The sequence below is a fragment of the Symphodus melops genome (assembly GCF_947650265.1).
Source record: "Symphodus melops genome assembly, chromosome: 14".
Taxonomy (NCBI): domain Eukaryota; kingdom Metazoa; phylum Chordata; class Actinopteri; order Labriformes; family Labridae; genus Symphodus; species Symphodus melops.
This window is the reverse complement of record NC_136704.1, coordinates 16,300,642-16,324,107: the sequence shown is the minus strand read 5'-3', so window position 1 is coordinate 16,324,107 and position 23,466 is coordinate 16,300,642. Positions and strand designations below refer to the sequence as shown.

The 23,466-nt window shown below is 43.0% G+C and overlaps 1 protein-coding gene across 5 annotated transcripts; it reads right to left on the bottom strand.

The window, feature by feature from the left end:
• Positions 1 to 98: 98 nt before the first annotated feature.
• pde7a (phosphodiesterase 7A) lies at positions 99 to 20,659 on the bottom strand. Of its 5 annotated transcripts, none has more exons than XM_079361250.1 (13): positions 20,577 to 20,652; positions 19,540 to 19,636; positions 8,450 to 8,510; positions 5,422 to 5,511; positions 4,619 to 4,782; positions 4,458 to 4,521; positions 3,339 to 3,535; positions 3,077 to 3,208; positions 2,891 to 2,982; positions 2,626 to 2,770; positions 2,363 to 2,459; positions 2,147 to 2,227; positions 99 to 2,048 (listed from the first exon to the last, which is right to left on the bottom strand). In XM_079361250.1, exons 3-13 carry the CDS (start codon positions 8,454 to 8,456, stop codon positions 1,774 to 1,776), a joined length of 1,344 nt encoding a protein of 447 aa, XP_079217376.1. In that variant the 5' UTR covers positions 8,457 to 8,510; positions 19,540 to 19,636; positions 20,577 to 20,652; the 3' UTR covers positions 99 to 1,773. The 5 variants fall into 5 exon arrangements, with proteins under 5 accessions (XP_079217376.1, XP_079217374.1, XP_079217372.1 ...); XM_079361248.1 differs by having other exon boundaries at positions 20,573 to 20,650; XM_079361246.1 differs by having other exon boundaries at positions 19,540 to 20,659.
• Positions 20,660 to 23,466: the final 2,807 nt, after the last annotated feature.

The following is a 23,466-nucleotide window of genomic DNA, read 5'->3' as shown; positions in this document are numbered from 1 at the left end:
TTCAACCTTTGTTTTTAAGAGTTAATCTTAACATGAAGGAGAACGGTTACCCTGTAAGTGTGACTTTGAGGATTTAACCACGACATTCAAAGACCAAATTGTCAGCAACAGGTTTTATTATTCAAATCTTAACTGCAACAAGCATGTATCAAAAAGTTCAATACAGCAAAGCCTTTACAAAATCTGGCTCGACACTGAAGTCATCCCAAAAAATGGCTGTCACAACAAATTGTAAACAGTTTTTATCAACAGTCTTACAGCACTTACAGCAAAATACAAATCAGCGAAAGTAAGAAAAAGCACCTGTTATTTTCCAAAGTGTTTCAACACAAACACGTGTCACTGTACAGAGTCAAAGTCGACGAACCAAACACGAAGAAATGGAATGTTCAAAGTCACTCGACCATTTTGTTTCCGTACAAAAGAGAGAGAGAGAGAAATAAAGAAAAGGACAGCTGGAGTCGTTCCTCACAACAAAAATGCAAAGGGATCGGACAGTGCATTCAGAGACAAGCACACCATGCACTTGATGGGAACAGGAGCTGGTTTGGTCACTTAGCATAGTTTGTGCATAGTAATAAGGCATCAATCAAGCAGTCCTTTAGGTTGCATGGAGCTGAGAGAGACATTCTGCAGAGAGGGAGAGGTCCCATCAGTAGATCCCAGGAAAAAAAAAAAAAAAAAAAAAACGCAAACCTTGCTTCAACTGCAGTCACATCCTCTCCCTCTTCATAAGAGACTGGCAAAACCCTGAGCGAGTCGAGTTGCGTTGAGTGGAGTTTCCAGGTCAAGATGCATGTGCAGCGAATTTCTGAACTCCAGTCTGGGAGGGAAGTTCCCCCGAGTTCAACCAGCACTGGAAGATTGATCAGAAGAATAAACTAATTATCTACAATACCATCACAAGGTGTTGTGGAGAAGTAGGTGCACGTCCAACACCGTCATTATTCAGGAGTGCAAGAACACATAGTAGCACAGGCGGAGTTACTTATGGCATCTGGTGTGTTTGAATAAGGTTCTGCTCATGGCTTCAACAGTGGGATGACGGTTCAAACGAGTGGTTCTTCACATCTGTGCTTTGAAGGCAAACCGTGGAGCCGACATAATTCAGTTCAAGGGAAAGAAACAACGAACAAACAGGGAGATGCGTAAACAGTCTTCATAGAGGCAGCAAAAAGACTGGGCTTGTCACATTTTTTTTTTTTTTTTGATTTTTTTTTTTTTTTTTTTACATGAGGAAGAATCTTCAATACGAATGCAATCTTAAAGTCTGAGGAGGGTCAAAAGTCTGAATACTCCAGTAGTATCAGTCAATTCAGATCATTCTTCAAATCTTTGTTTACAAATGGCACTTCAAAATACCAGAAAAAAAAAAAAAAAAAAAAAAAAAAAAAAAAGTCTTCAGTTCTCACACTGCTTTCCCCTTAAGGTTCACTGACAAACAAAAAGTGGTGTGTTCAGTCAGTAATGCCAAAACTACAGTGGACAAATAAATAAAACAATGCAAATAAAAGAAAATACAGCAGTAGCCAAATGAGGTATCTATGTATTGCTCTATACCAACAAAGAGGAATTAAAATTAAATAAATTAAATAAAATCAGTGGTTTATCAAGATGAGAGGCAAAAGCAAATAAACATAAACAAGGTGTAAGGATCAGGTGGGGCGGGGCTGCAGACCATCACATGCCCCACCCGAGCCCCAGTGTGTGTTGAAGCCCTGAGGCCGGGGTCAGGGGTCAAGGGGTCGAGGTGAAAGGGCCCAATGAGGGGTGTCAGGATTCTCTGCTTCCCTGAGGTATTTCTATGGAGCTGGTTCCTCCTGTGGCTGTGTTGCTGTCTCTTCGGGCGATGGCAGCGGCGGAGTTTAATGTGTTGGTGCCGGCTGTGCTAGGCTCCGCCTCCTCAGAGACAGAAGTTTGTTCCGGTTGGAGGCCACCCCAGCTGGCCTTGTTCAGCCCCATGTGGCCCAGCATGGTCTGGGACAGACGCGTGTCAGAGAAACGGGCCCACTCTGCAAACAGAGGCTCAGCCACGTACGTCATGAAGCCTGAGCAAGAGGAGACAGAGGGCAAGATCAGGGCTAAATCTTGGAGTCGAGCTTCAAATTAAAGCTGTAATAAAAAAATACAGAACAGAAACACTTACCCATTTGAATGTTTCCAACTGTGTTTGCCTCTCTGTCACATAGTGGGCTGACTTCAAGTTTGTGCTTCTTCTCAATGTCTCCTAAGAGAGCATGACATTTTATAAGCTATGTATGGAATTGTGTTCCACCATTACAAACATTGAGACACTTTGAAAAATAATAACAAATACAAAATGAACGAGGAATGAGAATACAAGGCCGCAGAAATAGATAACCTTGCTGGAAGAACTCCTCAGTGACTTTCTCACTCCACTGTTTGCTCAGCTCCCAGGGTCTGCAGGGGTTACAGATGTCTGCACACTTCAGAGCCATCTGCACACGTGTAAGGAGGGGAAAAAAAGTTTAAAGCTAAACTGAGGTGCAGAAACTGTGTGTGTGTGTGTGTGTGTGTGTGTGTGTGTGTGTGTGTGTGTGTGTGTGTGTGTGTGTGTGTGTGTGTGTGTGTGTGTGTGTATGCGTTATCGATGAGGTAACAGACCTGCAGGACGAAGTGCCGGTGGCTGGCGTTGCTCAAGCACAGGTTGTCCTGGTCCAGGTGCAGGCGAAACCTGGATAGGTAATCATTCTGTCTGCTGATGTCTGTGGCCAGGATCAAGGAGCCCAACTCCCTCTCCATGTTCATTCTGAGGGGTGGTAGAAAAGTACTTTGAACTTACTGTGGTAGCATGTTGAACCGTGCACAGGTGCTATATCTGGTGGAGTTAGAAGAAAAGTGCTTCTCGTGTTTTCTGTGTCAGACTGACCTGTCCTCAGCGGGAAGGTGGGAGAACAGGCCCGTCTCTCTGAGCAGGCCAACTGCTGACTTCCAGTGGTGGTTTTCCAAAACGGAGGTATTCTGCATATTAAAAGACACTTTAGGCTCATAATTCCTTTTCACATTAAGTGACTTCATTAGTGAGTTCTGAAAGACAGCTTAGGAGCAGTTTTACCCTATACAGTGTAGTTAGGTAGTGGTCAGTCTTTATAAGAAAAGGCTGGTTGACCCCAGGATGGTCCAGGTCATGTGTGGCGGCGGCTAGGATTCCCAGCAGGATGTCGCAGGAGGTCAGAGACTTGGCGAGCTACACATGCAACAGGAAGGATACAAAAAAAAGACAACTCTTGAAATTGAGCACTTCAGGGTCTACAAAAGACACGTAAACTTCAAGCTTTGCAAAACTAAAGCCAAAGCATCTTGTTTGCGCGTCTCACCATGGGTTCCCGCAGGTAGCAGTACATGGCCTGGGTGACGTCTGCAGCGTGGACAGCGTTGTGGTAAGGGTTGTCTCTGTGGTAGTCCTCCTGGACCATGACCAGGAACCTCCAGAGTTTGACCATGTCCATCTGGAAGAGCTCGACCAGGCCGTACTGGTTCAGCAGGTGGAAGGTCAGGGTGATCAGGCTGTTCCCTGAAAGAGAAGACAAGCGCACAGTTATCATTTGGATTTTGGATTTCCTCATTTGTTTAAAAAAAAAAAAGGGGGGGGGGGGTTTGTTGTCAGACGTTGTGTTGTAAAAAATCAACAATCTGTTGATCTTGGTGCACTGCAGGACAAAGCTGTTTTTATTTTTTTTATTATTTCATGGTGTTCTCTAAATCTGCCTTGAATACCCATCTTAATTTCTCCTTTATTTTATCTCCCCAAATCACATATCTTTGTGATTTCTCATCCCTTCTTGCCCCTAGTGCATGGCGAATTTTCATGTCTTGCAACCCCTTTTCCAATTTCTTATTATTGAGTTACACAGCAAACATCAAGACAGATGTATCGTGAGCACATCGAAAACTGAGAGCGCACTCTTCTCTCATCTGAGTCATGCACTTTTTCCAAATATAACATCTTGTGAGACGTCTTTTGGTTGGACACATGTTTTCCTTTTGATATGCTGTTGGGATGGTGGTTGAAAATGAACGCACTGGAAAGGAGCTGCTCTTTGTGGACTGTAACCAAACATCACAGCAGCACTAGAAACATCAACAATAAATACTCTCCATACACTTCAAGTTTCCTGTTGTTTTCTTATGATTGTTGTAGATGTCACTTTTCAGTGACTGAATTATTATTAAGTAAATCTGCCCACAGCAAATCCTCTCTGTCAGCTTGCATCCAATAGATGGCACCCTTGGTAGCACATTCAATCTAAGACTGCTTAAATGTGAAGATCCTCGGTCAAGGATCACTGTTGTTTCTTGAAGGCTGCTATATTCAGTGCCTCTTACATTTTAACATGTTAACTTCTTAAATGTATTTTTTTTCTGTCCTTTGATGCCTTGCTGCAAAACCAATTGTCCTTCGGGAACAAATAAAGCTGAACTATTTGAAATCATACCGTTTGTCAGCCTATCGAAGAGGAAAATGTCAAAGTTCCACGTTCCGACTTTTTCCAGCATGCACTACGAAAGAGAGAAAATAGAAGCACAGAATTAATGACGTGAAACGAATCATATGAATGTCGTATTATGTTGGTGCATATAAAGGTGGATGGCATACTCTGGCTTGTCCAGTGTAGTCTCCATCCAGGAGGTGGAGGGGGATCTGCTGCGGGATCCCCCGCAGCAAGCGAGACGAGTGCAGGTACCTTTGGAAGCTGAGAAGCCTGTGGACCCTCCTTTCAGGAGCGGAGCTTGCTGATGCAGAGCCACATCCCAGCCGTGCTACAAAAACACATGCAGAAATTGGCAGAGGATGTCATATTTTGAGTATGTACGAGTGTTGTTTTGGTTCATGTTTATTTTACAAGCTCATTAGGTTCAGAGATTCACTTGGGTTGCTCAAACTCTGCGGGGATCTGACACCGACACGCACACACACATATATACACAGAGTCGCTGCTGACACAGCCGCCCACTCGTAAGCCGCTCGTCTGGAATCACACAGCAGACATGCTTTGTCAGTGGTCTCTCAAACACACAGCACACACACACACACACACACAAACAATAGTTCTGTCTGAGTAAACCATTGCTGCAATCCGGAAACACGTCAGCATGAGATAGGATTACTTGTGGGTCAAAATGTCAACACACGCAAACACATGCATGCACTTACACACGCACACACGTACACAGGCACATGCACAACCTCATTGCAACAAAGTTTGTTTTTCACGAAAACGAGTGTGAACGTGATCGAATCACACCTATTCACAAAGCTTTGATCAAAGTTGACAGTACACCAGGCCTTCATCAGCATCTAATAAACTGTGTGTAAACAGTGAACAGTTAATCCGGATGGACTGAAGCAAACAGAGAGTTGACTTATAGACGAGGTCATCAGATGTGGCTCATACTCACTGTGAAGAGTTCGAAAGTCGATGCACAGGTACGGGTGGGAGCTTCCTCGTTCCGGTTCAAATCCCACCTGACTTCTCACTCTCACATCTCCTAGAAGAAATCAACACTTATTTCCTCAAGATTCAAGCTCCTTCTGAAGAAACGTGTCCGAATACGTAAGGAGAAGGAACGAGTATTTAACAAATGCTTTCCATTGTTTGCTGGAATTTATTTTGCATAAGAGCAACGAAGATGAGCTGTACAAGGGACAACGTACATGTTGCTAATGATAATGTAACATCATAACAACAATAACTGGAAGTGCGTGTGAAATTAACAAAGCAGAAATGCTGCCCTGTTTTAAGCGCGCCTTTGTTCCACTAGCTCTGTGGTCGGCAACCCGAGGCTCGGGAGCAGAACGCCCCGCTCCAAAAGACTCTTGTTTTTTATCTTGTGGTTTCAGAGTATTTCATATTCTCTAACTTAACAAACTGTGCAGCCTTTTCATTCAATTATTAGACCATTAGGATTTCTTCAGCCTATGTATTTCTTCAGCCTCAATGTGCGTTACTTCCTGCCTCTGCGGCCGGTCGAAATACAGCATGTCTAAAATAGATCATGAGTTGCTCCCATCACGTTCCTTTTGATTGTATAGCTAACCACTGCTGTGGTCTCAGACAGGAGGTGAAGTGTACATACATCTACTGAACTTGCTAATAAAGCCTATTAAAAACTCATGGGAACTGTAGTTGCGGCATAGTTACACGCTAATAGAAACCAAACTATTCATATTTGTTGCAATAAGGAGGTTTATTTGTTTCTTGTAACTGACAGTGTGAATATAAAATGAGGATATCATGCCTTTTATAAGTGATGCAGGACTTCACCTTTGTGTATAAGGTCCAATGTCATAAAAGAAATAAGGAAGATCCAAATGTTGCCCTGTCTAAATAACATTGCCGCTGGGAGCTGAACCTTGTCCCACAGCTGTAAACATTTTGCCTGGATGCGGTGCGCACACTAGTTTTCTCTTTCCAATGTTGTAAAGCTCATCATTTCGGTGCTCAGAGCGAAATAAAACAAGCCAAAGATGTGAGTTTGTAAACACCGTTTTGACCCAAATCTAGTTATCCATGTGCCTGCACAGTCACGCACACATACACACTCGCAAATGGCCTGGAAGAGGATAGTCAGTCAAACAGCTGAGCATGCGATGCCATGTGAGGACAGTCGGCTCTACCAGCAGAACTCAGGGCGGGATTTATAGTCCATCAAAGACTGTCTCTAGTCAGGCAGAGGATCGGGACCAAACAGAGGCTGGTCTGCTTGTAGATTGCAGTCAGGAGCAGGGAGAGCACATAGATGGATGTATGGTGTGTCGTTACAGGCAACTCTCTTCGTGCTCATCTGTAGCAGAATGGCAGTTTTGCAGCATGCCACTATCTGATTGTTTCTCATGTGCGTTCGAATTTTAATCTAAGCAATCGCAGCGATTATTTCTCAAAAATACAAATGTTACTTACTTGGAAACAGCTGTTTACAAACTAAACAAGCTCCTATCGAAATATGAAAAACTGAGAATTACTATTCAGGCACCGTGGTCTTTACATTATGATGAAAGGCCGGATGTAAACCTGCAGGACATGAACGTGGAGATGGAGAGAGTGAAACTGTTCTTGACATTTTACGTGTGTGTGTATGTGTGTGTGTGTGTGTGTGTGTGTGTGTGTGATAGAGTTTGTCATACATCTGTCACATCTGCAAATGCATGTGCTGTGGCTCAACACGTGTTTATGTGTGCGCCTGTGTGACCAGTGTTTTTTTTTGTTTTTTTTTTTCTTTCACAGTCACAGGGTCCATGTTTCCCCTGATGCATTAGTGCTGGTGCTCAGGGTGGGGGGGTGGGTGTGTGTGTGTGTGTGTGTGTGGGGGGGGGGGGGGGGGGGGGGGGGGGGGTTGGATGTAGGTCATGTCATTATAACTGATGTGGCAAAAGCTCCGAGTAGTGCTATTTGAAAGCACATCAGCATTAAGTTGGCAGACTGAACCAACCCTGGCTCGAGCACACACCAGTCTGCATGAACGTGCCTCTCCTAACACTCCAATTAATATAAAAACCCATCGTCACAGACGCTCTGTGCTGCTGACGTAGGAGCCTGCAATCATACAATTGAAATGATTAAAAAAGCTGAAACGCCTTCAGTCGGCACGATAAACCGCTGTGACTGTGACAAACGCACGTAGCAGTCAGGGGTGTTATCAAGCTGCGGAGAAATACAGTACCGGGATATTACGTGAAAGCTACAGTAAACATAACAGTCAGTAAAGCCTGAAGCCCCTGCTGTTTAATGCTCCCTGCATACTCACTAAGCTTCACAGCAGCAGTCTAATATCTATGAACCACACTGACAGGAGAACACTGTGAGGAATTTGACTCTTTCTTTCTGGCTGCTCACTTCCAGCTGACACCATCTGATCTGTGAATCAATGTGGGAAAAGACTGCGCGAGGGCTCAGTCAGTGTGTATGTGGGACTGAAGTTAGTGATACAACAAGCCTCTAATCGCTCCCCAATAGCTTCACTGATCAGGAGGGGAAGGCTACCTCCAAGCCTTTGAGTCCACGTCCCTGACAGAGCAATAAACCCTGAGTCCTCTTATCCAATTTCTAAACTGCAATCTCATTCGGGCTTGCTGAGGACAAATGGACTGAGAGATAATCAAAACAAATATTTTTACATGTACTGTAAACAAATCTGATCAAACCTTTAAGACATGTAAAGAGATGGATTCAAAACGCACAACCCTGTTGTGATTGAGCGATTACTAAAAGGCTACAGATTGAGTGGATTCCTCGTGCGGCTTTATAATCTCTACATCCCTCACTCCATCCCTTCCCCATCTTGCGTGCTTTTAAGCCGCTGGGTATTAAGAAATAAAAATGAACATGGAAGAGATAAACCCCTCTGATGTCTGGCAAACGTGAGTTGTGCGTGTCTCTGCTGCTCAGTGCACGTGCGCTTACGGGATAGAGAGCGGGGAAACACTTACCTAGCATACGAATGTACAGCGCCGTCTGGTCAGAGCTGTCGTACGAGATGGCCCCTCGTCTCTGAATGAGTAAGAAAAAAACCAAACATCATCAATGACTTTCCAAGGTTTATAAAGACATAATACTGTATTATTACAACAACCGCACCAATGTTTTTGGTTTGTCTGAAAAGCACCTCAAAAACAGAAGAGCAAATTGTTATAAATAAAAAGTGCATGTAAAGTGGAGGGTGGGGAAATGTTGCTACTGTGGGTTCTAATCTGCTGTGCATGTGTGTACAATCTGTTTCACTGATAAACACGTTCCAGCTCAATGTCATCAGCTGAATACGGGCCTTACACCCCTGTTATCAGTGTACACACACACACACACACACACACACACACACACACACACACACACACACACACACACACACACACACACACACACACACACACACACACACACACACACACACACACACACACACACACACACACACACACACACACACACACACACACACACACACACACACACACACACACACACACACACACACACACACACACACACACACACACACACACACACACACACACACACACACACACACACACACACACTTTGGGCCCCATCAAATGAGCTTGATCCGCTCTGATCTGACGTCAGCACGTCATTTGAATGGATTTGAATCCGTGTTTGAATATCATGTATTTGCATTAGCTGATGAGCAGGATAGAGATCCTGTCCACCATCTTCAGACTTAGCAATAGATTGATGTTATGTTCATATCTATTATCAAGTCCGTCTATTGTTAGTTTAAAACATGACTATGTAAAAATAAAAGGCTCAATTGTTGTGATCTTCTTTTCTTTTTTAATACAAATAATACAACCAGATGACGCGTTCATAAAAAAAGAAAACACACAGCAGACATCAATTGGCCAATCAGAAGTTTATACCGACTCACTATGAGCACTGAAAGTTTGCAGTGCAGCATAACACTAACACATAACACATAATGACATTTCAGCTCCAAAGTTGGTTTTGGAGCAGGAACAAAACCGTAATAGAATTTATTGCGGTTTCTGGAGTACAGGTGTCCTCAGACATGCAAAATCAAATACTGTTGTATTTGTTGTGAACAATGGTGCCACTGTTTACTTTGGAATTGGAAAAAGTTGCGGAAATATGAATGAGGTTTGGAGCAAAGAGGGTCTGTTTTGTGTCCACATTGTCTGAAACAGTATCTAGTGTGAACAGTCTCTCTGCGCAGGAGGCAGCTGCAGCAGCAGAGTCTCCACTGGTAGCTGTAGCGGGTAGGACTGTGGTAAGTGCATATTTGCTCTGTCGACAGACAGCTGCTCCGGGCTACACTGAGGTGTTGGCTCACCTCTCCATGCACTCGACACATCCTAACCCCCATCCAGGCCGGCTCTCCGCTTTCCCTTCTCTGGCTACCCTTATCTGGTGTCACCCATTCCACAGGGAGTCTGTCTGACTGGCCGCTCGGCTTACGGTCCTCATTCTGTGACCATTTTAAGACGACAATCAACTGGTGACACCACAAACGCATACATGCTATAGAGCACATGCTTGTGCATACTTAACTTCATATCCTCAGGATCATTGTACACACACACACACACGCACACACAAACACACACACACACACACACACACACACACACACACCTGACACTGTCTGTTCTCTCAGGCTCATGACAGCCGCCAATCCAAAGCTAATATTTTACTGGCTAGCAAACAGCTTGACTCACGGTGGGTAATCTACAAAGCTGTATTTTAGTGTCAACAGGCCTCAATGTTTACACTACACACATACACACTTTGAGTGTGTATGTGACACAATGTGTGTATGTAAGGGGCTTCTATTAGCTGTAGCGTGTGTGGGAACTGTGTATAGCTGGCTCCAGAGCTGGGAATGGAAGAGTGACCAACCCCTGCCAGCACTTGCTCAAACAAACCTTTTGGCCACAGCTTGCTGCGCACACACACATTTAAGTGGACACTGGCATGTGCTCCATGTGTAAGCTAGTATGAAGGGGGCATCAGCGCAAACACTTTGTCAATGTCACATTCCCACTGTAGACAGAGGGGAGAGTCACGTTTTACCCTTGACGAGGCCCGTCCACAACACACACCCCCTGCCACGCCTCACAGTGTCCAGTGCCAACAAAGAGACACACACACACAAAAAAAAAAAAATCCAGGATGGTCCTGTTGTGGTCCGACATGAACTTAAGCTCCTTTTTAATCTTTGTTTTTGGCATTCATGCTTCACAGCTGAGGGTGAAGGGAAATAAGGGTGACAGCCAGAGATGCAGGATGTCAAAGTCAAACACTCATGATTCATTAAAGATAATTCAGCAGTTTGTCCTTTATCGAACAAGCTATTCATACGCTTCATATCATACGAAACACTCGGAATGCAGGAATGGTTAATCTTCTTTTTGAAATGCCTCTTTGTGTAAGCTGCCAGTATTTTCTAACATAGTTTTTCTCTTCGAATGTTGTGTGTTAGAATCACTTCGGATCAGAACTTGGTGGGTAAAATAATGTCCCATTCTGAGAATCTGTTTTGGATTTCTTTGAAACAGCATGTCATGCTTGTTGAATTCCTGTTGCGTAAGGGATTAAGACATTTTATTAAAGGCTAAACAGAGGCTGACCACATTTACACAAGCTAAGTTGCTACTTCAACAAATGACTTGATAAAACTTTGCTTCCTTTTTTGTCGTTTGATAAAACCTACCTTCCTATACAGTAGATTTAGACTTTTTTTTTTTTTTTTAATGTTTTGATCATGGTTGGTCAAAGCAAAGGTATCTAGTTTAAACGTCTGCCAGTTGTTCTTCAGCTGAATTAATAAAAACAATGGGGCTATGGGTTATTAAAGACAAGGCTTGGTAAAAAAAAAATGGCTGCAATATCTGTAAGAAAAGTTACTAAATAGATTCCCAAGTGCAGGGATTGTTTGGTAGATTTTTGTGGAGAGACAAATGAATTTGACATTTTCGGACAGAACTGTTGGATTGCTTCTCTTCCCCTCGGTATTGTCATGGATTGTGTGTGAATGGCTGTTACTTTCCTTTTGACCCATCGCCTCTGGTAACAAACCCAAAACAGGGCTATGATCACAATTTCTACCAATCTGTTGCCCTATTTGCAGTTTTCTCCCCAGTACAGACTCGACTTGGGTATGAAGAGAAAGATTTTTCTCATTTGGCTCCATCAACCCCTGGACAATGAAAGCATCCATCGTGTAGTTTATAGGCTTCTTCGTGGTTTAACTCCCCCCCCCCTCCTTTGTCTGGTTTTATTAACTCAAAAACTGCCACAAACAGGACCATTAAAGGTTCAGCTTGGAAGGACTGTTCAATCCCACTCAGCAAACCACGCTGTCTTTTCCTTCAGAGTATATTGTTGCTTCTAGACTAAAGAACACATGTTAATGGGCTACATTTAATTCTATGATGCCAAAAACATTTTGTAAAAAGAGACTGCCGATGAAAATTTGCCTTTCAGACAATTTGGTTACATTTACATCAGTCTGAATGTTGATTCATGTACCCTTTCTAAAAAAAAGGGCCAGATTTGCCAAGCCAGATGTGCTGATTTGTCGAGCCATATTTAGTTACCCTTGAAACATTTTCACACAATATTTTGGCTTTATAGTCAAAGAATTGCCAAATTGGAGCCACCTTAAGATATGATGCAGGCACATAAGTAATATTTAACAGTCACCATTCTGCAGTGGTGCAATGTTCTGTGTCCCACACGGGGAATTCACATTGCGTTTCAGCGTTGCAGAAGCACGGTACAGCAGGAGCTCCACACACACACACACACACACACACACACACACACACACACACACACACACACACACACACACACACACACACACACACACACACACACACACACACACACACACACACACACACACACACACACACACACACACACACACACACACACACACACACACACACACACACACACACACACACACACACACACACACACACACACACACACACACACACACACACACACACACACACACACGCACGCACACAGTCAGACATGCACAAACACAAGGCGCTGCACTCCGTTCAAACCGCCTCGTCCGTACAACGCCTCTGTTCCATCGTTCAGATTGAAGGCGAAAAAACCACAGGTCATACATGTCTTCAACTAAACATCATCAGGTTGCAGCCAGTAAGTGGTTGCTTGAAGCAGAGACACAAGAGAACGAGGCAAATTGACTTTTGTTAGGACTTTAACAGTCTGCTCATTGTGCTCTGGCCATTTTCATCTGAGCTCGTTTCCATCGGGCTCCGTTTCTTATCGTGGTTTATTCACACCGCTCGGGGTCAGGACGCTCATGTCAAAAGTCCTGACAGTTGAGTGAGTTGTGAGTTAGACCAGGCCTTCTGTGTTTATCCTTTTCTGACTCCTACAGTTAATACGAACGTCTGTTCTAGAGATGTTTGCTTGATGCAAACAGATTGATGCATCGTGTGTGTGTGTGTGTGTGTGTGTGCATCAAAAGGGCGGAGGCTGATATGCAAAAACTGAAATTCCAAACAGCTCAGTGGCTTTCTTCCAAACAGGCTCTCTTGTCATCATAGCATTGTGATGAGCTGATATTGTAGTCTGACGCCCAATGAATGGCATTCAACGGTCCAGTGCACTGTAAGGCATTCTCAAACTTCCTTTCCCCCCCCCCCCCCCAAAATGCACAGACAACAAAACCGGTTTTTCATGATACCTTTAAGCTTTCATTTGGATTCGAGCCAAGGACAGGGCTGTTTTAGATGCCGAGGAAGCCAGCAATATTCCTATAAACTGACTTATCAGAAATAAAGCAGAGCACACACTCGTGTAAATTCCCAAGACAAAAGCAGCTAGACTCAGCAGCACCATTTCATAAACTGAAAGCTTCCTTCTGAGTTATGGCCTCTTGCAGCGCTCGGCTGTGTGGGACGTGCACATTCCAGTAACTGAGTGCTAGGCCATAAATGTGGACAGGTGTGTGTGTGTGTGTGTGTGTGAGAGAGTGTATACAAAAAAAAAAAACCCTAGATGGAGTCTACCTGTTGTAAGAGTGTTTTATGAGAACTGTCCACTCTGACACACTCCAGCTGCAGTGAGTTTTGGAGGAGCAGAGGCCTGGGGTGAATTGGCCAGGTTCCTTCGCTGGCGGGTGACAGGATAGTGGCGACGGCAGAGAACAAAGCAGTATGCTTGTCTAGCAGTAATATATCTGTGACCGATGTGAGTCCCCCCCCCCCCCCCCCATTTGTTCTGGCTTGTCTTAAAATGATTTAGTCCTTCTTTAGACAGAATAAGTGGCCTTGTATAAATGTGCCTGTAGCTCTATGATAGAAGTGGAGTTAACGGGTGGGGGAAGGGGGCTTCATACTCTAACAGGCTGTTTGCCCTGCACAGGAATTTCATTCGTTTTTTAAACATCAACCCCATGCTCTAATTGCTTCTCTCGGCCTGCTTGCTGCCCCTCCTCCCTCGGATGTCTTAACCTTCCAAGGATGGCAAACAGAACTCCAGCCAGTGTGCCTCTGAACAGATATTTGGTGTTAAAAAACATCAATCAACGACCATCCTATATGATTAATATTCAGGCAGAGCAGCTGGCCTCTGACATTGTGTCTGTAAGTGTTTTGATGTGTGGAGCCACATTCTCATGGCCGATTGCACTCGACACTGCAGCACGAAAACAAAACGGTCATGTGATAAGAGGGGCCCCCCTTACAAAGAAAGACAGAGAGACGGGGAGGGTTTAAATGAAGACAGGCTGGAAGGGACAGCTCCTGTTTATTTACTAAATAATTCACATCCTCGCTTTAATAACAAACAAAAGAAGCCTGGCATTCCAGCTCATTGGCGCAGGCTTCTCAGAAATCCGGGCTCTGGCACGGAGAGAGTTAAAGCTTTTGTGAAAAGGTTGTGAAACATCGAGCTCAGAGTCTGAACGACTCCTTCAGCATTCTTACCACATCCTGAAACTACGTCATTCCGACTGCACTGTGTAGGAAGACAAAAAAAAAAAAAAAAAAAAAAAAGCCTTATCGGCTCAGTTCAAAAATCAACATAGTAAGTTATTTGGAGTGCAGCACTGTAGTGTGATGGCGCTCAGCTCAGAAACATCCTTAGTGTGGATGAAACACGAAGCGATATCTCCAGGCCTGACGCACGGGCCGATCAAGATCTCTCTAAACATCTGAAATATGAAGGAGTCACTCTAGGGTCAGTGGCCAACATACTGTGGCTGATATCTCCAACTGTGATATGATGAACAGCAGGTCAGTGTTTTCCTCCCGTGATCACTGAAACCATGTGACCGCACAGAGCTCATCAATACCCTGCATCTGTTAATTGATTCATGCATCCCCCCCCCCCCCCATCTTCTGTTTTGAACGAGTTGTCAATTACACACTCCTGTCAGAAACATGTGACTGTGTGTGAAATGCATCTAGTACAAAATCCTGGCAGCGGGCCAGCCACATGGCATGAACAATGTAGCCTCGCCGACTTCTTTTTCGGAGACGTTTACAGCGATGAAAAGAGGCTTGAGGTGAGAATGTGCACATTTTGTGCTTTCGCTGTGACCTCCTCCTTGTGTCGTCCTTTCATTACGCACCAATCTTATTCGGCCCTGTGTTTGTGCCTTCCCTCCAGCGAAAGCAAAACATTCCAACACGATCACAATATACGAGCCGAAATTCAAACGATCGTCTTCCTCACTTTTAGGAATTAGTCAACAGGCAGGCCAACGTGCATTGTTCGAAAACAATGGAGGCATTGAAAAAAGATAAATGAGACCACGTATTAATGCAGTTGCCGTTTTCAACGCCTCTTCAGCAGCATATTTACTCCCAATCAAAAGCATTCCCCAAACACAGAGGGGCATATTCTTCTGAGGCTGCTCAACCCGACTCTTTCGCCCTCTGTTTACAAGAGGAAATGTCTTCATCTGTGAGGGTAAAAAAAGGGGGGGGGGGCCTTCAGGATAAAGAATAAGAGAGGGAGAGCTTGTGAGTGAGCAGAACAAGATAGCCCAAAGAAAGAAAAAAAAAAAAAAAAAAAGAGAGACTGAGACTCTGGCCATCTGTGAGTCTGGCTGCGAGCCAAACCCCTGCCCACAGAGCCCAGGCACATGCCTAACTGCCTCTTTCTGCAGTGCTAGTCCAGAGCTGCTTCCACAAACAACAGGCCTGTGGAACCGCACATAAAAACACAGCAGCCACCAAGGACAAACGCACCCTTATTGTCATAAATAGGGCCAGAAACACAATATTTGTTCAAGTGTAATTGCTCTGGGGCAAAGGCTGAGTGACGTTGCTGTTCGCGAATGCATGTTTTCCAATTCACAAGATAAAATGACTTTGCCGGCAGATCCATGTTCAATTATTGAACTTTTTTTTTTTTTTTTTTGCACAAAAGAATGAAAAGTGGCCGTAACCCCTAGCATATAAAAACAGTGTGATTAAACTGTATCACCACAAAAATTACATGCTGAACTTTCTTCTAACACACTTGACCCCACACAGGGCCCGGTTGTTGCAAGCCTGATACAAAAGCACACACGCACACGCACACACATACACACCTCACGTTTGCCGATTTAAAATGAACTCTGTCCTACTTATAAACTATACTTGTAGAAATAAACCTGTGAACCCAATCAAGTGACGCAATAACTTCACATGCACTTATATCCACTGGATGAGCGACCTAGCATCAACCTTCGATGGGTTTATTTCCTGAGGTTTTGTGACCTCTCCAGGGAACCTTCCTTTAGGGCTGACGCTTGGGAAGCAAAGTCCAAGAAGCATCAAAGAGTGTGACAGCGTCAGGCTCTTAGATTAGTGTTAAACGTATTCTTAATTTACTATTTTAAAAAGTGATGATTGTGTTTTCGGATACTGAAGACAAGAATGTAGTGCATAGGAAGGTAAGTGAAGCTTCTCTAGTACCAATTAAGCCTGCAAAAAAATTTTTAAAAGTAATAATTAAAACCATATCATTGTTCAATGGTGCGATAACCATATGAAGTGTGATAAACATCTTTAACATATTAAAGAGCATGTGGACAGAACTCAGTTTTTATGTCTTTTTGCTGCTTTTCGTGTTCTAAATACCTCAAAATGTCTCTGCTGGATTCAAAGTAAGTCCAAATGATATTTTTGTCACATACAGATTGACAGCAATGAATCCGAGGCTAGAAGATAGCTAGGTTAAACTTCATCTGACTGATTTAAGCACACGTTACACTCGGGCCTCTATCCAAAGTATCGCGTCGAGTGTCAGAGCAATGATCGTTCACATGATCTCACTTCGGGATTCAGACTTCTACAGTGTGGTTATTTCACCGGCTCAGATTGTAATAAGGGTGAAAGTGTGCCACCCTACCAACCAATATGTATTTAGTATTGGGTACTGCAAGTATGCAAGTCAACTTTTACCACAACATGTGATTAAAATAAACAATTTAAGTGCAAGCTAACGCAGGTGTTGTCTTTGTTTGTTTTTCAACGGCTTCTCTTTCAATGGAAGGCTACCCAGAACTGGCCGACACTCATGTCTACGCATCAGAATCAGTATCAGAAAGGAAGAAGGTGGTACTGGATCATATCTAGGAAAAGCACATTCCATGAAATCTACCAACGTCACTAATAACCCTGTGAAGAAAGACCAGTGAGGATGAGCGCCGCTGCAGGCCTTTGATAACCATGGGTTGCATTAGTGTTTGAGGGCTTCCTGCGATGGTGTAGCAGGTTCAAAGCGGACACACATGGGTGGTTATGTGGTGCACAGGCTCGCACAAAGCACTAATGGACAGCCCATTGAAGAGGACACTCACACAGTCAAAGACAGTGACTTAATGCTTAGCTAATGTGTTGGCAGATGCCATGAAATGCTCTGGAAGTTTCTGTTCATGACCAAACTAGCGGGACGTGAACCAACAAAAAAGAAAAGAAAAAAAAAGAAAAAAAGAAGAGGAGGAGAATACACCCTGCTGCTGTTGTGAAAAACTACTGAAGCAAGAATGTGGATGGTTTTTTTTCCTATTTCAAAAACTGTAACGTAGAGTTCAAAATGAGTTCATTGACTCATGATTTGATGTGCACCTCTTCTCAACAGACACACGTGTGTTGCAGTTAGTCAAGCAGGTGAAATGGACAAGGGCCCTAATGGAGAGGACATCATCTGATACACATGCTTACACACAACAGTGACTCAGTGTTTGGCTAAGTCATAGGAGATACATTATACTGCTGTGGTGCTTCTTCTGTTTACACGAGAAACAAACAAAGCGTTGGCTCACAAAATGATGAATGTCGTTGTGGCCTATCTTTATATTTTCTGTCACCGCATAGTAAGAGAAGTAAAGGCAGGCTTACCAGAGGCACATTTTTTTTCAGAGTTCAAGACAGAGAGAAAGCAGGAAGTGAAGTATGACTCAATGATTTATGTTTCTTATGTCAATGTGTCAAGAGATGTAATAATAAATAACAGAGAGACACGTTCTCTCGCACAAATGTAGCCAGTCCCAGGGGTAAAAATGTTTTACTATACACACCATCAGTGCTGGCTAAAGTGTAATCCAAGAAGGGGTTTATCTGTGAGAAAGACGCAGAAATTCAAAGTAGTGTGAAGACATGGCAGGTTGGTGTGTGTCTTAGATGCAAGAGATAAGAAAATATGTGCTTCTATGCAAGTGAGTGTTAGGGCCTAGATATCCAACAACCACCTGCAAGATTCCAGTGGATTATTTACATACAGTGCATCCGGAAAGCATTCACAGTGCTTCACTTTTTCCATACTTTGTCATGTTATAGTCTTTTTCCAAAATGGATTCAATACATGTTTTTTCCACAACATTCAACACACAATACTCGGCAGTGACAAAGTGAAAAAGGTTAGTTTGAAATTGTTGCTACTTTATTAAAAAATAAAAAACTCATCATCCTTGGGATGTTTCTACAACTTGATTGGAGACGATCCGTGTTAAATTCAGTTGATTGGACGTGATTTGAAAAGGTGCACGTCTGTCCCACAGTTCACGGTGCATTTCAGAGAACAAATCAAGCCGCGAAAGGAATTGTCTGTAGACCTCCGAGACTCTCGAGGCACAGAAACATACAGACTACAGAAACATTTCTGCAGCACTGAAGGTCCCAATGAGCACAGTGGCCACCATCGTCTGTAAATGGAGGAAGTTTGGAACCCACCAGGACCTTCCTGGCCACCCGGCCAAACTGAGCGATTCCAGATAAACAACCGTATCTGCAGTACTCCACCAAGCCTGAATGCCACGGTCTGGAGGAGACCAGGTATTGTCCATTACCTGGCCAATACCATCCCGACAGTGAAGCATGGTGGTGGCAGCATTATGCTTTGGAGATGTTTTTCAGAGGCAAGAACTGGGAGACTCATCAGGATCGAGGGAAAGATGAATGCAACAACATAGAGAAGCATCCTTGATAAAAACCTGCTCCAGGCGGCTCTGGACCTACGACTGGGGTGAAGTTTCATCTTACAATGACCCTAAGCACACAGCCAAGATAGCCATGGAGTGGCTACGGGACAACTTTGTGAATGTCCTTTGAGTGGACCAGCCAGAGCCCAGACTTGAACCAAATTGAACATTTCTGGAGCGATCTGAAAATAGCTGTGCACCAACGCTTCCCAATCCAACCTCATGGAGCTTGAGAGGTACTGCAAAGAAGAATGGGAAAAACTGCCCAAAAATAGTCATACACCAAAGACTTGAGGCTGTAATTGGTGCGAAGGTACATCAACAAAGTATTGAGAAATGTGTTTTTTTTTAATAAAGTAGCAAAAAAAATCATTTTGTCATATGGGGTATTGAGTTTGAAATGTTGAGGAAAACAATAAATTCAATTTTGGAATCAGGCTGTAACATAAAACGTGAAGAGCTGCGAATACTTTCTGAATGCATTGTATTTGCTTGAAATTGATGCTGGTTTTTAAGGCTGTGGGATTCAAAGATGATTAAAAAAAAGAGACATGGCTTTTTTTTTTCCTTTACCTGTGACAGTTGTCTTGGATCGGGAGCCCCAAAGAGAGAAGAGCTGGAGCTGAAGCTAATGGCTCCCCTCCGGCTGAGGACATGCTTGGGAACCGGCCTGTCAAGAGGCAAAACCGGCAGCTGATAACATACTTCCATTGAATAATCAGGGCTGGATCCGGATCAAAAATGTAAAAAAAAAAAAAAAAAATGTAAAAAAAAAATGCTATAACAGATACAATGTGTATGAAGGTAAATTGTGAACTGGAAAATTTCCCCAAAAGAGAAAAAAAAAATCTGTCAATATAGTGGAAACGATCTGCTATCGAACAGCAAAGTATGTGTGTTCATTAAAAACGACTCAAAACTTGTCCAGATCGCCTTCATTGATGCCTCTTCTCATCTGCCTCCACCGTGTTTTACCTCCTTTGGTGTCATTCTGTAGGGGGCAAAAAAAAATCATGCTTCTGTTGCATTTGCTCCTTCCCTTTTCATTTTTACTCAAATCCGGGCCCACGGACGACGAGACCTTTTTGCCATTTTCTGGGTCTTTTTATAAAATCGCTTCCTCATTTTAAGAGCGGGGAGGAGGGGGGAAAAATCGTCCGATTGTTTGCGTTTCGTTGCTTTAACCGATCCGCATATCCCGAAATGAAAACAAAAGACACACGGCCACTTCCAAAAAAAATGTCATCAACATATCATAGTGAACGCGGATGAGGAGAGGCAGCTCCAGGATGTGAGTCCTTATCAGCCGTGGTCGGGGAGGTTTTCTCTCATGTAGGCTTACACCGGTTTCGAAATATAATCAACATGTTGGGCTTTTCCGTCTTTTTTTCTCCACCAGCTGCGTGATAATGAAGAAGCAGTTGTCTAATTCACGGCTGACCGTAAAGCACAAAGTGTCTGGCTCAGAAAGGGAAACCCCGACGTTCATCTCATTCACTGCGGCTCCGGTGGCTTTAATGGAAAAAGTAATGGCAGGTGACGAAAACTATCAACCAAAAAAAGCAAAAATTAAAAACCTAAAGTGTGTAAATCCCCCTATACCTACCTACCTATCGTCCTAAACATTAGCCTACTGTATGGTTTTTAAAGCGCACACCACCTGCCAGAGATGGTGCTGTTGGAGCGAGCTAAAAAAAACGCCCTTGTCTAAAATAGACCAATGACGTTAAGGCAGCCATTCTAACCTCAACGCTGATTGGACAAATGCGCGTACATCGTATTAACCGAGTAATTTGGTTGGCTAGGCGACCAGGGCGATCCCAAGACCTATATGAGCAGTCGTTTGCAGACGGCGTGGACTTTCTCAAGGGTATTCCTCCACAACGGGGCTTGCCCAGCAGCGGTCCACATCATTGCCTGTGATTACCTGACTCTCATGACTCATACTACTTGTGAGCTAAAACTCACCGGGAGTTTTAAATACAAGGGAAATACTGCAAAAAAAGGTTGCAGCTGTGTAAAGATGAAGCAGTTTTTCCACCGTATGACTGCTTTTGGTGATTTACCAGCATATTTGATGGTAAAGTAGGCCTATGTATGGATTTTTTCATCGTTTTATCTGCATCCATTGTTTGAGTTTTCCCCCAAACAAACTGGACCATTATACTGGACCAAAGCAGCTCAATAATAAGGTGTAGCTGACCTTATGCTGCAGCCCAGTGTATCATTGATTGACCAATAAACACATAAAGCATTAACAGGACCAGAAAATCGACTTTTCTCTTGGAGTTTCTGTTCCATGCCCATGTGCTGGGAAACAAAAGATGTGTCATGACAACAGTTAGGCTCAGTGCAAATGGAGGCATAATCCTCACCCTCCCGATGACTATGGGTCTGAGTGTATCCCCCTGCATTCATACCCCCCACATAGAAGTCCTGCATCCTTTCCTGGCAACTAAGGCAACACTACAAAACCCAACAAATGAGTTGCAGACAGCAGCAGGGGTGGAAAGAATATACTGAACAGCTAGCTCAAGTGGAGTAACCCTGTACATTTACTTTAGTTTTAATAAAGTCAATGTGGTTGAAACTACTAAATAGTTATTTTGACGGAGGGATAGCAGATAACAATTACACACTGTTCATTCATTTATAATGTAGACAAAGATCTGTCTGTTTTATTTGCAATGTGATTTAAAAAAAAGTTATTTTTTACATTTTGAAACTAAAAAACGGATTTGAGAATGCAGTCATAAAAGTCTGAGTGAAAAGGGCCCCATAACTGTTTGTGTACTAACCTCGTAATACAACTCAAAATTAATTGAATTTGATGTTGACAAATGTATCCGCTGAACTGTAAATGTAAGTGGTTGATGTGCAAACCTTGATTCTTAAAGCCATTCAGTGCAAACAGAGCAGAGAAAGTCAAACACACATGGGAACAGTTTTTGCATTCACAGTTTACAAACCTGATGTTGACAGACAACTCTGAAACAGCCTGACCAGACTACACGTCAAAGACGTGTGTGTGTGTGTGTGTGTGTGTGAGCAGCACATCTTTGACAATCACTTTGCAAAGTGTACAACTTGGAAACGGATTTTTAGAATTTATTTCTTCAATAACCCCTTCCCTTTTCTTGTCATGTTCACAAACATACAACACACCGTCACACACCTTTGCAACACGGCAGCTGTATTTAACCGCTCTATAGCATCTGCCTCAGGAGCTTTAAGAAGGCAGGTGAGCAGCATACCAACTGATTCCCCTCGGGGTCACAGTACAGTATCTGCTTGTGAGGCCTCAAAGGCCCCACTCATCTCTGGAGACGGATTGTAATCCACCAGGGTATCTCTAAGTGAATTACCTGTTACTCTCTGAAAATCCTAAGCGTCACATGAGACCTTAACTATCGCTTCAATGCCCCCGCAGCTGGATGCTTGAAGTCCTCTTTAAATACAGAATCTCTGGATGATCTATAAACAAGAATCCTTACAAAACTACTCAAACACGTGCGTGCAAACAGGCTTTACTGCTTTTAAACAACTGTCCATCTTTATTGTCTGACTCCTTTTTTACATTTACAGCGCAATGATCAAGACCACTTGCATCATAAATAATATGCCCTCGTCATCATCAGTATAATTTTAATAAAGTAGCATACTCTTGTCTTTAATGTTACAGTAATTGCACAACTTTTGTTTTGTGTATCTAGAGCCATCTTGTGGTGAGAAATAGTACCTACAAGGACACTGATCCAAACTGGATTATAGGACAAAAATTTTTTTTTCATAACAATGCAAATTAAACAATATCTATTAAGTGAACTTTTAAACAGTGTGACTTATTCTTCTAACTATTCAGAAGGTGTTTATGGTCAATTAAACTTTCCATTATCTAAATTTGAGGCAACTCCACTATGTAAAAACCAGCCAAAGAAAAACTTTTTTTGTGGTAAGTACCTTTTTTTTTTTTAAAACTTGTATACGTGAAATAAATAAAAGTTCCTTGTTTTTAGTGTAAACTATTTCACCTCAAAGTGCTAAACTTCTTGACTGAGCCATAGATAGCCCTGATGTGTGACAGCGAAGTGGCTTTATAGAAAAAGAGCACTCACCTGTTTTTCTTCATGTTATTCATATAATAACAGAATAAAGTATCATGAAACATAAAAGTCAAAATGCAACAGCATACCCATAACCACTATGTAAGCCCCTTTGGTTAGGCCTGAGATGACGTCAACATTCAGAACAGGACAAAGCTTCCCTTCCTCCTACCACTAGATAGCACTCTTTTATTAAGTTTAAGACCAACAGGCTTCAACACTGCTCTTAAGGAGAAACTACAGTATGATGCTTGTTTGATTAACATGAACATGCTTTGTGTTAAATGTTTTATTTTGGATTAGAAAATAATTTGATGCCATATGAAATAAAAAGAGTAGCAGCAGATTCCTCAAAGATAAATGTTCTCTTATAAGAGGCTCATTAGATTGCACTCCA